Raw genomic sequence first — 14530 nt, forward strand, 5'->3', positions numbered from 1 at the left:
CTCCTCTCTCTTCTTTCTTTCTTTCTCTCTGTCTCTCCTCTCTCTCCCCCCTTTCCTCTTTCTTTCTTTCTTTCTTTCTTTCTTTCTTTCTTTCTTTCTTTCTTTCTTTCTCTCTCTCTCTCTCTCCTCTCTCTCTCTCTCTTTCTGCACATTGTCCCGGAGTTGGAGGGGCGCTGCAGAATTGCACGGGGGGGGGGGGAGAAACAAGACCCCCTCCCAGGGTTTTGCACCCATGCAACTCACACCATGCACCAAGTTGCACGAGAAAAGCAACGCAGGGGAGGGCGGGGGTGGGCAGGCATTTGGGATCGGGTGGAGGGGAGAGAGACCCTCCTTCTGCAAATGGGGAGGGGGGCGCGGGTGGCCCCCATCGTTCCCCCCCACTCTCCAGCGAGGCCAATGCAACGCAAAGGGCGGCTGGGAAAGCAGCTCCGCCGTGGCTTATGGGCCGGAGCAGAGGGCGGGCGGGCGGCGCTGCGAAAACGCGTGGGGCTCTGTGGCGCAATGGATAGCGCATTGGACTTCTAGATCAATGACGGGACGGAGTCATTCAAAGGTTGTGGGTTCGAGTCCCACCAGAGTCGCATTTTTTCCCCCCAGCGTTAAAAAAAGAGAGAAAGAGAGAAAGAAGCCAGAAAAAGAAAAAGCGCCGCTTTTTTGGAAAGAACTTTTTGGGGAGGAGGAAAAAAAAAGAAATAAAAGTTTTGGAAAAGTTTTGCACGCTTTCTCACGGGACGGAGAAGGGAGGGGAGGGGGGAAGTCGAGTCCTTCTGACCTCTCCCCCACCCTTGTTTGCTTCGTTCCTCTTCCTCCTGCCCTGCACTCCCCACCCCCACCCCGAGAAAGACGAGGTGGGTGGCTTGCATAACGCCAGCAGGGCGCACGTGGGCGCACAGGGGCAGCGCCAACGCCAGCGCTAAAAAGAACAAATCAGAAACAGAATCAGAATCGAGCTGGAAGGGACCCTGGAGGTCCTCTAGTCCAGCCCCCCTGCTCAAGCAGGAGACCTATAACATTTCAGGACAGAAGGAAGGAAGCTGGAAGGGACCTGGAGGTCTTCTAGTCCAGCCCCCTGCTCAAGGAGGAAGCCCAATAACATTCCAGGACAGAAGGAAGGAATACTGGAAGACTGCTATCATGAGCCGAGGTGCCGCAATGGTTAGAATGCAGTATTGCAGGTTAATTCTTCCCACTGCCAGCAGTTCGAATCTCACCAGGCTTTATTCCTTCCTTCCTTCCTTCCTTCCTTCCTTCCTCCCTCCCTCCCTCCCTCCCTTCCATGAGCCGTTGTGGCCCAGTGGTTAGAATGCAGTATTGCAGGCTACTTCTTCCCACTGCCAGCAGTTCGATCCTGACCAGCCACAGTTGACTCAGCCTTCCGTCCTTCCGAGGTGGGTCAAATGAGGACCCAGATTGTTTGGGGGCAAGTGGCCGACTCTGTAAACCGCTTAGAGAGGGCTGTCAAAGCACTTTGAAGCGGTATGTCAGCCTAAGTGCTATTGCTATTCCTTTCTCCCTTCCTTCCATGAGCCATTGCGGTGCAGTGGTTAGAATGCAGTATTGCAGGCTAATTCTTCCCACTGCCGGCAGTTCGAATCTCATCAGGCTCCAGGTTGACTCAGCCTTCCGTCCTTCCGAGGTGGGTCAAATGTGAGGACCCAGATTGTTTGGGGGCAAGAGACCGACTCTGTAAACCGCTTAGAGAGGGCTGTGAAAATACTGTAAAGCGGAATATAAGTCTCACTGCTGTTGCTCCCACGGAGGGGAAGAAGAGCCCCAAGGGGCCCTGAAAAGCCCCCAAATGGAATTTGGGGGGTGGGTGGGAGGAAAATCGGAAGGATGGGCATTGAGGTGGTGGAGAATGGTGGGCAGTCAACCTGCGTGGCAGCTGGGCATCGTGAAGTACAGGGCATCAAGATGCTTCTTTTGCACGCTGGCTGGGTTAAAAAAAATAACTACGGGAAGCCCTGGACTTACAACGGTTCATTTAATGACCAATACAATACAATACAATAGTAGAGTTGGAAGGGACCTTGGAGGTCTTCTAGTCCAACCCCCTGCCTAGGCAGGAAACCCTATACCGTCTCAGACCATTCAAAGTTAGAACGGCACTGGGGAAAAAAAGGGACTGTTGCATGTCGACGTGATTTTCCTTTGGATCCCCCGACAACTGCTTCACATTTATGACGGTGTCACGCCGTCCCCTTTCGCGACCTTCGGACCCGCAAAGAAACCAGGAAGCCTGCTTCTCTTACCGACCGGGCGAACTAACAATCCGCAGTGATTCACTGAACAAACAGGCAAGAAACGTCGTAAAAGGGGGGCAAGGCTCATTTCACGGATTCCCTCACTTAGCCGCCTAAATTCTAGGCTCAACTGCGGTCGTATGTTGAGGACGACCTGCCTGGTTTTTGCTCTAAGGAAGAGGAAACTCTTTTCACAGCAACCAGCCTACTACCTCCATGTAATTATGGCCCTTCTGTATAAGTAATTTCGCATCGTTGTTTTTTTAACCTTATCTAAGATATGAACATATAATTGGAATCCTCCCTGACTGGAATACCCGACGTTGCATTTGTTCTCCCAAGGAAAAATGTGCTTCCCTCACACTCACCAAAATATTTATTACCATAAAGTTGTCAGATATCTGACATGATAAAAGTTCCCTTCGCACGTTCGAATTTAGATGATTTTTAACGTCTGTCACTACTCTTTCTGTCCTTCGGCTCATCACAGAAGACCATGCAGGCAGAAAACCATTTTTTTTATTTTTAATGTTGCCTTTTTATATTTGTGTTGTATTTGTACTGATAAATAAAGGGAGACTAGTATAGATCTATTTCGAGCTAATTAGCTCTCATCAGCTAGCCATACCCTTACTGGGATTCAAATCCAGGTTCAAATCCCAGTAAGGGTATGGCTAGCTGATGAGAGCTAATTAGCTCGAAATAGATCTATACTAGTCTCCCTTTATTTATTTATCAGTACAAATACAACATATATATATATATATATATGTATGTATGTATGTATGTATGTATGTATGTATGTATGTATGTATGTATGTATATTTCCTGTGAATAAAAACTATTGACCGCAAGTTCATTCATAACAAAACAGACCTTGCGCTCGCAGAGGTTAGCCCATTATTTATGAAAACACGGTTTGTTGAACAAGCACCAATGGCTCGATCCCCAACAAACAAGCCAGGTTGGCTTCAGTACGGTTGTGTGAACATGGCATGGATAAACCATAGTTTACAAACACAGAATTGTGACTTTTCTCTTTCCCAAAGGAAGCAGAACTGAGAAGTGCAACAGGAATCATTCTGCAAACTTTATTTAAAAACTGGGATGAGAAACTATATATATATATATATATATAAAGATATTGAAGGTTTGGGTCACAGGGTATTTTAAGGAAGCAGAAACCTTGGGATGTAAGATAAAATCTGCAAAGTATCATCGCCCTATCGGGAATAGAGAGAGAAAATACGCCCCGTTTTAGATTAGCTCTGCATATTTCGTACCTGCCCTATAACACAAGGACTTGCCTAATCCAATTTATCACTTCAATCTGCTTTACGGAGGGGATTTCTACGTAAACAACTCAAGGCAGAAATTAAGATGCCTTCCGTCCTTTTCTAGGCTGGGCATCAACAAATCATCTTCGCAAGGGGTTTGAGCGACAGGAAGGGATGGAAATTATTGGAAAAAGATTCGGGATCGAGGGAGATGACGCTTTTGAGGGGCATCCTACACATTAAAGGAATCTCCGATCCAAACTCACAAAAATGTGCTTTGGCGAGAATGAAACTGTGCTAAGAGGCACGATCCATTTTGGGCATGTAAAAGAAAACTGAGCCATACAAAACTCTTAGGAGCTGAGAACGAATTTCGACAGCTGTTTTCGTCCTTCCATCTTCCCCGCAAGGGTACCAGCAATATCTTCTCCGTTTTTATCTTGTCAAGGTTGCGATATTTAATACAATACAATAGTAGAGTTGGAAGGGACCTTGGAGGTCTTCTAGTCCAACCCCCTGCCTAGGCAGGAAACCCTATACCGTTTCAGACAGATGGCTATCTATTTCTAGGTTCTTAAACTTTCTTTTTAACAGTTCGGGCGGAAGAAGGAGAAGTTGGGGACGGGAGGGGCCTGCTGATGGAGAAGACAGGGGTCCCAAACACCCTGAGCTTTGCCGGAGAGCAGTGGTGAAATTCAAATTTTGTTGCTACCGGTTCGATGGGCGTGGCTTGGTGGGCATGGGCGTGGCTTGGTGGGCGTGGCAGGGGAAGGATGCTTCAAAATCTCCATTCCCACCCCACTCTGGGGCCAGCCAGACGTGGCATTTGCCGGTTCTCCGAACTACTCAAAGTTTCCGCTACCAGTTCTCCGAACTATTCAAAATTTCCACTACCGGTTCTCCAGAACCTGTCAGAACCTGATGGATTTCACCCCTGGCCGGAGAGGGTTTAATTTCCAGAGTTTAATTTCCTGAAAGCAGTTTGGCCTCCGTTCAGGGGTTTCCCTCTCTTTCAGCCTGTGGAAGCTCAAACCTGAATCCCCGGAGGTGGCAGAATGCCGATTTCATGGCGAAGAGATTCTACCGTTTGCTCCCAGCGTTTCTCGTAATAAAAATTCAAGATGCAGGTCGCGTTTTGTCCGCTCTCGACAGCCCACGGGATGAGGTCCGTGGTCAAAAGTTGCCACTTTCTGGGGAAAGGAAGGAAATAAAAACGGGGAAAGGATTGATTTTATTTATTTAAAACTAGCCCGGTTATTCATTTATCCCAAACCCACCTTCCGCGAACGACGCCACCATTTCTAATGTTGGATTTTCCCCCTTACCAGAGGGAGCCCCCTTGTGGAGTACTGTGAAGCCGTTACCATGGCAACTCCACAGAACTGTACAGTAGAAGCCATTTTACGGCAGTTCGGTAGAAGCCGTTTTAAGGCACAACAGGCTGTATCTTAACAGAACACACACCCTGAGGGGGTGTTAGGGGTGTCTTACCCCCACAGTATTTGTTTCCAGAGAGTAAGTCATCTGTCTACCAAGTTTGGCTTAAATTGTTTGAGGCGTTCCAGAATTATGCAGGCCATTTATATATATATATAAGAAGACGATAGAAGATGGGGGAGAAGTAGAAAATAGAAAGATTAAAAAGCTGCTGCACTTGAGACTCGAAAGGTCTCCTTCACTCCCCAAGAGCCGACCTCTATAAAATCTTCTTAACAGGTGGTGCCGTCTTTAATCCAATTTAATCCCAGTGATTTAACTGAGCCCTGCATTAAAATGAAGGAATCGGATGAAGGTTGCATTTGTCTAGTCTGTTTCCCCAGATTGTTTTTAGGCCTGGATAGTTTAAAAAAAAAAAAGAAAAAAGTCAGACAAACCGCTCAAATATTTTTTCCTCCGTTTAACTGACTTTTCCCATGGATCGCATAGCTGCTACGATCTTACAAAGAGTTTTGTAAGCAGTGCCCGATATATCCTTATGCTCTTTGTATGAATCGTACAGCTGGCAGAAACTCCTCATATATTTGGGGACATTCCTTATTAAGGATGCTTTTGGACCAAAACAAGATCTTCGCAAGGCTTTTGCAAACCCCACCTTTTCGTGCCACCTTCAATCTTCTCGGATTCTTGTTTTAAACAGCCAGCCAAAAATGATAATTAGAGGTTATGGCAGCTGCTGACACTTTGAGAAAGGCAAGGCAATAATTTTCAAGGATCAATGAGCAAATCCAATCGATCCATCAAGGATAAAAGTTTCACCCAAGGGCCACAATGCAATGTTTCGTTCTGGCCGAGGCTTCCCAAGAGCCTGAAGCCAACTCCTGGTCCCGACAAAAAAAAACCTTTTATTAATTAATTCTGCTCGTTCACCTTCAGCAAAGTCTTTCGAGGGAGGATTTATGGTCACAGACCTTATCTGGCTTGGAGAGCTGCCAGGCCGGTATCTTCAAAACTTGGCAAGGAGTCTCGGAGAGTCATGAACCAATTAAGTGAACTGATTGTCTCCTGCAAACTCCACTCCCCTTTCGCTCCTCTTTTATTTCCTCTGGGAGGGGCTGTTCATCCTCCACCTGTGGCCTTACTCCCAAGTCGACCCCTGTTCTTTAGCTGCTCCCTTCATCTGGCAACTCACACTGGGAACAGGCTCCAGCTGTTCTTCTGCCCCACTGATGTCTGACTCCAAAGGCAGCTGATAACTGTCAGACGGCCTCGACCCCCTCTCTGCCTCCAACACAGAGCCCTCGTCCGAGCCTTCCCCAGACTCCAGGACTGGCCCAGGTTCCTCCTCAACCCTCCCCACTGCCAGCTCTGCTGGAGAGCCATAACATGGGTGTGTGCATCAATGGATATCAACGCCATGATTTCAATCGGACGATATGCCAGCCAGCAAGCTTGCATTCACAAAATTCTCAACTGACCTGGTATTTAAGCGTAAAGGACCGAAGAGGGCTCCCAGAATGCACATGGGCAAGCCAGTCTGGACCGCTTCAAACCACTTGACCACCACTTCCCCTACGAAAGAGCATCAAAGAAGCATGGAACGATCATTCAGAGAAACGTGGTTTACGCCCAGCACAGGGAGAAAACATCAGAAGGAAACATTTAAGCCTTCGCCTTATCTCTCTTTTTAGGGAGAAGAAGGAAAGAAAACGCTTTTGAGATTTGGGTTCTATGGCCTGGATCGGCAAAGAAGAGAGACGCACAGGAGATCCTCACCTTACAACAGCTTGTTTAGTGACCGTTTAAAGTTACAACGACGCTATTGGAGGTAATCACCCAATATATCAGACAGATGAGTAAAATAAGAGGGTTAAAATGGTGAAACTCAAATGAAACATATTAGAAGGGGAAGGAGAGTTGTACCGATTTGAAACTGCTATTAGAAGGAACATGAAGTTCCAAAAGTAGTGTGTAAATGTAGTTTACGTCTAAGTTCTGCGTGTGTGTCTATTTTGTATGTTTGTACATAAAAAAAAAACAATAATAAAAAGTTACAATGGTGCTGAAAAAAAATGGACTAAGGACCGTTTCCCCAGCCAGCTGGGAATTCTGGGAGTTGAAATCCGCAAGTCTTAAAAGCAAAGCTGGCTGAGGAATTCTGGGAGTTGGAGTCCACAAGTCTTAAAGTTGCTAAGGTTGGAGACCCCTGCCTTAGAAGATTAGTGTCTGAGTCCCTGAATTTTTTTGACCCAGGGAGAAATGAAACTGGGGTGGGGTGGGGCAGAGAAAATGCCCACGTAATGGAAAGAGGAAAGGAATGTGTGTAGAAGGGCAAAGTTCTCAACCCCTCTTGATCTAAAAATAAGGCATATTGGAGTCCCTCGGCCAGGCTGCTGAGAGAGAGAGAGAGAGAGAGAGAGAGAGAGAGAGAGAGAGAGAGAGAGAGAGAGAAGAGAGAGAGAGAGAGAGAGAGAGAGAAAGAAGGAGGGAGGGAGGGAGAGAGAGAGAAATAATAATAATAATAATAAATTTAAATTTATTAGCCGCTCCCTTTCCAGACAGGACTCGGGGCGGCGTACAATGGAGTATATAAAACATAAAACATGTATACAAACACATAAACATACATATATACAGGACATACATGCACGGAGGAGGTAACAAATTACATCACATTGGACAATTAAAAGTCACCATTAAAATACCCCAATTGTAAAAACACAATTTAAAATTTAAAAATTTAAAAAAACTGTCAGGAGGAGTAAGAAAAATTTACGGTTGAGCCAGGCCAGATAGTTGAAAGAGAGAAAGAAAGAAAGAAAGAGGGAGGGAGGGAGAGAGAGAGAGAGGGAGAGAGACAGAGAAAGAGAGAGAAAGAGAGAGGGAGGGAGAGAGTGAAAGAGAAAGAGAGAGGGAGGGAGAGAGAGAGAGAGAAAGAGAGAGGGAGGGAGGGAGAAAGAAAGAGAGAGGGAGGGAGGGAGGGAGAGAGACAGAGAGAGAGAAGGAGGGAGGGAGGGAGAGAGAGAGAGAAAGTGAAAGAGAAAGAGAGAGAGGGAGGGAGAAAGAGAGAGAGAGACCCAGGGGTGATTCATCCTTTCCACCACTTTAAAAATGCAAAGCTTTCTTGCTTTGGCCTCAGCATGTGTTGCTCAAAAGTGTTTTGGAAAAGAAACTCCGGCCTCTTTTTGCTCTGAAAATCCCAGTGAATCACAGCCCTTGGGCAGAGCCCGAAAGTAGGCTAAAGGTGGCCGTGCCCGAATTTCAACACCCTGGGCCCCGATTATCTGCGGTCCATCAGCAGTTTTTCTTTTCTTCTTTTTTTCCCAAAGGGAAGGGCAAACAGCTCCCGTGGTTAGAGCAATTACGAAGCACACATCCTTTCAATGGGAATTTAAGAAGGAGGCCATTGAATCACCTGTTGGGTGGCATGGAGGCCGGGTGTTTCAGGAAGAAATGAAGTGGAGGAGGAGAGGAGGAGGAGAGGAAAGGAAAAAGGGGAAAGGAAGAAAAAGGGGGAAAAAAGGGAAGGGAGGAATGAGTTGGAAACCAGAGAAAGGAAGGGGAAAAGGAAAGGGGAAAAATGAAGGAGTTGAAAAGGAAACAAAAAATGAAGGAAGGAAGGAAGGAAGGAAGGGGTTGGAAATGAGACAGAGGAAAGGAAAAACTGAAGGGAGGGAGGGAGGGAGGAAGGAAGGAGTTGGAAACAAGAGAAAGGAAAGGAAAAAGGGACAGGGGAAGGGGGAAAGGGAAGGAAAAAATGAAGGAAGGGAGGAAGCAGTTGGAAATGAGACAGAGGAAAGGAAAAAATGAAGGAAGGAAGAGAGGGAGGGAGGGAGGGAGGAAGGAAGGAAGGAGTTGGAAACAAGAGAAAGGAAAGGAAAAAAGAAAGGAAAGGAAAAAAAATGAAAGAAGGGGTTGGGAAAAAAAGAAAAAATGAAGGAAGGAGTTGAAAATGAGACAGAGGAAAGGAAAAAATGAAGGAAGGGAGGGAGGAATTGGATACAAGAGAAAGGAAAGGGAAAAGGGATAAGGGAAGGGGGAAAGGGAAGGAAAAAATGAAGGAAGGAGTTGGAAAGGAAAAAGGAAGGAAGGAAGGAAGGAGTTGGAAACAAGAGAAAGGAAAGGAAAAAAGAAAGGAAAGGGGAAAAAAATGAAAGAAGGAGTTGGGGAAAAAAAGAAAAAGGGAAGGAAGGAAGAAGTTGGGAACAAGAGAAAGGAAAGGAAAAAGCAAAGGAAAAAAGTGAAGGAAGGAAAGAAGGAATTGGAAACGAGAGGAAGGAAAAGAAAGGGAAGAGGGGGAAAAAATGGGAAGAGCCAAAGATTTGGATAAGAATTGGGAAAAGCAGAGCCTCCCAGGTGTTTAGAGGAGGGACGAGTGACGTTTCCAGGGCAGTCACACCATAAAACCCCCGTAGGTGAAAAAGCCCTCCCTGCTCGTGCAAATGAAAATCACCACCACCAGGCTGAGTATTTCGATCGAGCCCTGAAGCCGAACTTACTCCCCATCTCAAGCGGGAAGGTGGCCCTTCTCATCTCCTGCCCCTCGTGCCCTGTGGCTCAGGCCTCACCAATCCCACCCCCCCACCCCACCCCCGCATGGCGTGGAGACTGCAAGACGTAAACTGGCCGTTAAGACAACTCACCAAGCATGTTGGTGGGCATGCCGAGGAGGGTGTGTAGGAGATCGTGGACCTCTCTGTAGCGCTGGATGACGTAGGCCAGGTCTTTGTCGTCTATGAACCGAGCGGGCATCCTTGTGTCTGGAGAAACTCTCTGCCCGCCAGGAAATTTGCAAAAATGAAAAGCAAAGATTAACCAAGCTCAGAGAGGACCAAGGACTCCTCCTCCTTCCTTCTAGCACTGATAATGCACCCTAGTTGGGTCATGAGATGCCTGTAAGAAACCAACCAAGCTCAGAGAGGACCAAGGACCACGCAGTCCTCCTCCTCGCTTCTAGCACTGATGATGTTCCCTAGTTGGGTCACAAAACGTCTGCAGGAAAACCACCAACCTCAGAGGGGACCAAAGACCCCTCCTTCTCCTCCCTTCTAGCACTGATAATGCACCCTAGTTGGGTCAGGAAACGTCTGCCGGAAAACCACCAAGCTCAGAGGGGACCAAGGACCCCACAGTCCTCCTCCTCCCTTCTAGCACTGATGATGTTCCCTAGTTGGGTCACGAAACGTCTGCTGGAAAACCCACCAAGCTCAGAGGGGACCAAAGATAACCCCTCCATTTGCTTTGCAAACAAAAACAAGGAATTCACCATGCATCGTAGGGGCCGAACGCTCTTTGAAACAATTAATTGGTTCGGTACCCACATTGCTATCCAAAAAACGCATGTATTCTCGGCCGAAGGTCCCGTCGGGAAGCCCCCGAAGTCCAGCTACGTCCAGGGTGGAAAGGCGGATGCGAGGCCGTTCTCTGCAAAGGAAACCAACGGAATTGGAAGGCAGCCGCTGGGCTCGTGAAGATCACTAAATCATTTCCTTGGCTCAGCTGATAAGGGAGGAGAGCTTGTGGCTTAGAGGCTAATACAACTGCCTAACATGTAAAAACAGCCCAGGTTTGAATCCCAGCAAGGGTATATGGCTAGCTGATGTGAGCTAAATAGCTTGAAATAGATCTATACTAGTCTCCCTTCATTTATTTATCAGCACAAATGCAATATATATATATGTGTGTGTGTGTATGTGTATGAATATACATACATACATACATACACCCCCAAGAGTACAGGTAGTCCTCGACGTACGACCACAACTGAACCTAACGTTTCTAATTCAGAGATTTGTTAAGTAAGCTTTGCCCCGTTTTGCAACCTTTCTCTCCACAGTTGTTAAGTGAATCAGGGCTGTTGCTAAGTTAGTAACCCAGTCGTTAAGTGAATCTAGACTTCCCCATGGACTTGGCTCATCAGAAAGTCACCAAGGTGGACCACATGACCGCCCAGGACTGTCATAAGTAGGAGTCAGTTGCCAAACGTCTGAATTTTGAGGCCGCGTCAGTTGTTAAATGTGAAGTCACTTTTTTCCCCCAGTGCCGTTGTTAACGTTGAACGGTCGCTAAACGGAGTGTTGTACGCCAAGGACTACCTGTTAGGCCAGAAACCTTCGCTAGCATTCTTTTTTTGTGCCGTAAAATGAGCTCGCTCAATAACCAGGTTAAAGCAAAAAGTGACTACCGGTAGTGAAAATATATTCACTAATTCACCCAAGGGGTTTTTAGATTTATCTCCTCTAAATTATCCGTTCGTCCAGGCTGCAAGCTAAAAGAAAGGGGAGGTGGGGGGGAGGTCCATTTACTGTAGGATCTGTCTTCCTTCTGGGTCCCTCTTCATCTGTTCCCAGAGATTCTGCAACGCTATCGAACCCGTTGTCTCTCCAAGGACAGCTATCATATCTGGAAGAAAGAGAGGAAAAGGAAAGAAAAAGGAGAATGATACAATGCAGCCATAATAGCAACAGCAATTGCTGGAACTGGAGCTGAGGGGGCAGCTTGGTTGGCTCGGGAGGAAAAGTGGGGTGGAGCAGGATTGCTCCTGCTTTCAGGATTGGGATGGCTTGTAGGCAGGGAGGAAGGTGGGCAGGATGACCAAGAAAGGCTAAGCAGCGAACAGGAGAGACAAAGCTCAGCGATGAGCAAGGACCACCTGCTCCTGATCCTTGAGCCCGGAGAGTGGAGAGAAGGCAAAAACAGCACAGTAAAATCAGCCCCGACTTGCTTTAGCTCTCTTGCTTAGCATTTTGTGATTGTAAACGGAGGGCTACCTGTACAGAATTTGCAATATAACTAGACCAGGCTGTAAACCATCAGGGCAGGTAGCCGGGAGGAGCGGGGGGGAGGGATGTTCATGTCCCCGGCTCACCGTGGCGATAAGGGTTGTAGAGAGACATGAAGGCCGATCCAGCGGTCAGCAAGCATTTTTGCACGAGGCTGGTGGGGATGTGGTTCGGATAGAGGGGGAAACTGTTCACTTCTTCCAGGGGGCTTAGGAGAGCCGAGAGGGGGCTGGTGTGGCAAATTGGGCGTCCTGTACGGGGAAGACAAAGGGTTAAAGTTTAGAGAATCAGAACTACGTCAATACAATGGCTTGCCTTCCGAGGTTATGAGAGCTTCATCCCTGGAGGCTTTCAAGAAAAGACTGGGCGGCCATTTGTCAGAAGTGGTGTAGGGTCTCCTGCTTGGGCTGGGGGTTGGACTGGATGACCCACAAGGTCCCTTCCAGTTCTGTTCTGATTGATTGGTTCAACCTAGAAATAAGGAGGAATTTTCTGGCAGTGAGAACAATCAACCCATGGAACATAAGCTTATATGTTTATATTAGAATAGAATAACAAGAGTTGGAAGGGACCTTGGAGGTCTTCTAGTCCAGCCCGCTGCTCGAGCAGCAGACCCAATACCATTCCAGACATTTTCTTCTTGAAAACTTCCAGTGATAACTTAGCGTTGGGGTAAATTGCTACCCACCAACCAAGGTTCCAGGGATGAAGCTCCCACAACTTTCTCCCACAACGAAGGCAACTTCTGTTCCATTAGCTGACTGCTTGCCTTGCTCTCCTGAATTCTAGGTTGGATCGCTCCATGATTAGTTGCTCTAATTAGTTGCTCTATGATTAGAGCGGGACAAGTTCCATGACTGCATATAAATGTCTTTTTTTTTTTTAAGGTCAGAAAGTGAGGAGTTTGGGAAGGAGATCTGGAAGACTTGCCTGGGATCCAGCTGGGCTCTAAAACGTTTCCCACATTCCTTATCCAAGGGAGGAATCTCAGAGGGCCTCTGGAAAGCAGCCTGTGCATGGCTGGGATTTTCCCCTGCAAAATTATGCAAAAAGAAGATTTTAAATGCATTTTTTTTTAAAATTAAGAGCAGGGAACGATAGGGCTAACGCAGGCATTATTGCAAGACGGTGGTGCAGCGCTACCCTCTGGCCACAAGTCGCAGCGGAGCCAAAGAAAAAGTGGAGGAGTGCGCCCTCTAGTGGCGACCCCAAGGCTACTGACTACCAAAGGAATCCGGATGCAAAGCAGGGAGGGAAGGGATTAAATGAAGGAATCCTGCGAAACGGATGCGGATTTTGCAGGAGAGCGAAGCAGTGCAATTTCCCCCCGTTTTGCAAAGCAAGCGAGTGTGAAAGGGGAGGGGGACACACGCATATCAGGACCCCAGACCCCTTGATCGGCTGTAATGTCCACTGCCCTTCCCATTATTTGATGATGATGATTATTTATTTCGCCAAGCATGTATTAGACAACATATCAGGGGTGGGTTCCTGCCAGTTCTAAGCTCTTCTATAGAAGAGGTTCCACAAATCTACAATTTAGAACTGGTTCCAGCTCCCTCTTCCCCCACATCATCAAGATGAAGAACGAGAGGAGGAATTCTGGGAGTTGAAGTCCACCAGTCTTAAAGCTGTCAAGTTTGAACACCCCTGGGTTTTTTTTGGTAAAGGGTTAGGGGTGCCAGGGTCTTGTAACTTGACAACTTTAAGACTTGCATGCTTCAATGCCAGAGTTCCTGAGCCAACATGACTGGAGGAGGAATTCTGGGAGTTGAAGTCCACCAGTCTTAAAGCTGTCAAGTTTGAACACCCCTGGGTTTTTTTTGCTAAAGGGTTAGGGGTGCCAGGGTCTTGTAACTTGACAACTTTAAGACTTGCATGCTTCAATGCCAGAGTTCCTGAGCCAACATGACTGGAGGAGGAATTCTGGGAGTTGAAGTCCACCAGTCTTAAAGCTGTCAAGTTTGAACACCCCTGAGGGTTTTTTTCGCTAAAGGGTTAGGGGTGCAAGGGTCTTTTAACTTGTGTGTGTGCCTTGCCTGTTGACCTGTGTTGTGTGTTTGTGTGTTGTGTCTCTTGCAAAGACCCTCCAACCGCGGAGTATTCTGGATGTAGGGACGTGTGTGTGTGTGTGTGTGCGTGCGTGCCTTGCCTGTTGACCTGTGTTGTGTGTTTGTGTGTTGTGTCTCTTGCAAAGACCCTCCAACCGCGGAGTAGTCTGGATCAAGGCACACACACACACACACACACACACACACACACACACGTCCCTACATCCAGACTACTCCGCAGTTGGAGGGTCTTTGCAACAGGCAAGATACACACGGAGACACAACACACAAACACACACACAGAACACAGGCAAGATACACACGGAGACACAACGCGCACACACACACGCCCCTACATCCAGACTACTCCGCGGTTGGAGGGTCTTTGCAAGAGACCCAACACACAAACACACAACGCAGGTCAACAGGCAAGGCACACACAAACACACACACCCCTATATCCAGACTACTCCGCGGTTGGAGGGTCTTTGCAAGAGACCCAACACACAAACACACAACACAGGTCAACAGGCAAGGCACGCCTTGTGTTGTGTGTTTGTGTGTTGTTGTGTCTCTCTGTGGGTGCCTTACCTGTCGACCTGCCGCAGAGACTCCCCCTCCCCAGCCCGGCTCTTCCAAGCAGCCCCTCGAGCTCCCGACCGTTGCGCGCAGCCGCTTCGGGGCGCTCGGGGAAGCCGGGCGGAGAGCTCGCTCGCTGCTGCAGCGCTCGCTCGCTC

General features: G+C 47.6%; 1 protein-coding gene across 1 annotated transcript; it reads right to left on the reverse strand.

Moving 5' to 3' along the window:
- Positions 1–3323: 3323 nt before the first annotated feature.
- On the reverse strand, positions 3324–14527 carry COQ4 (coenzyme Q4). Its single transcript, XM_081967175.1, has 8 exons — positions 14385–14527; positions 12673–12775; positions 11829–11993; positions 11266–11362; positions 10282–10384; positions 9604–9733; positions 6439–6532; positions 3324–4713 (listed from the first exon to the last, which is right to left on the reverse strand). Exons 2-8 carry the CDS (start codon positions 12758–12760, stop codon positions 4551–4553), a joined length of 840 nt encoding a protein of 279 aa, XP_081823301.1. The 5' UTR covers positions 12761–12775; positions 14385–14527; the 3' UTR covers positions 3324–4550.
- Between the last annotated feature and the right edge of the window lie 3 nt (positions 14528–14530).

Source organism: Natrix helvetica (genome assembly GCF_964273705.1).
Source record: "Natrix helvetica genome assembly, chromosome: 15".
In the NCBI taxonomy this organism is placed as follows: domain Eukaryota; kingdom Metazoa; phylum Chordata; class Lepidosauria; order Squamata; family Natricidae; genus Natrix; species Natrix helvetica.

Excerpts from the sequence above, each read along its gene's own strand:
- COQ4 (XM_081967175.1), bottom strand. The coding sequence starts at position 12,760 with ATGCACAGGCTGCTTTCCAGAGGCCCTCTGAGATTCCTCCCTTGGATA. Across the intron at positions 11,363-11,828 it reads CTACAACCCTTATCGCCACG|ATATGATAGCTGTCCTTGGA; the intron begins GTGAGCCGGGGA and ends TCTTTCTTCCAG. Across the intron at positions 6,533-9,603 it reads CATGCCCACCAACATGCTTG|GGGAAGTGGTGGTCAAGTGG; the intron begins GTGAGTTGTCTT and ends GCTCTTTCGTAG.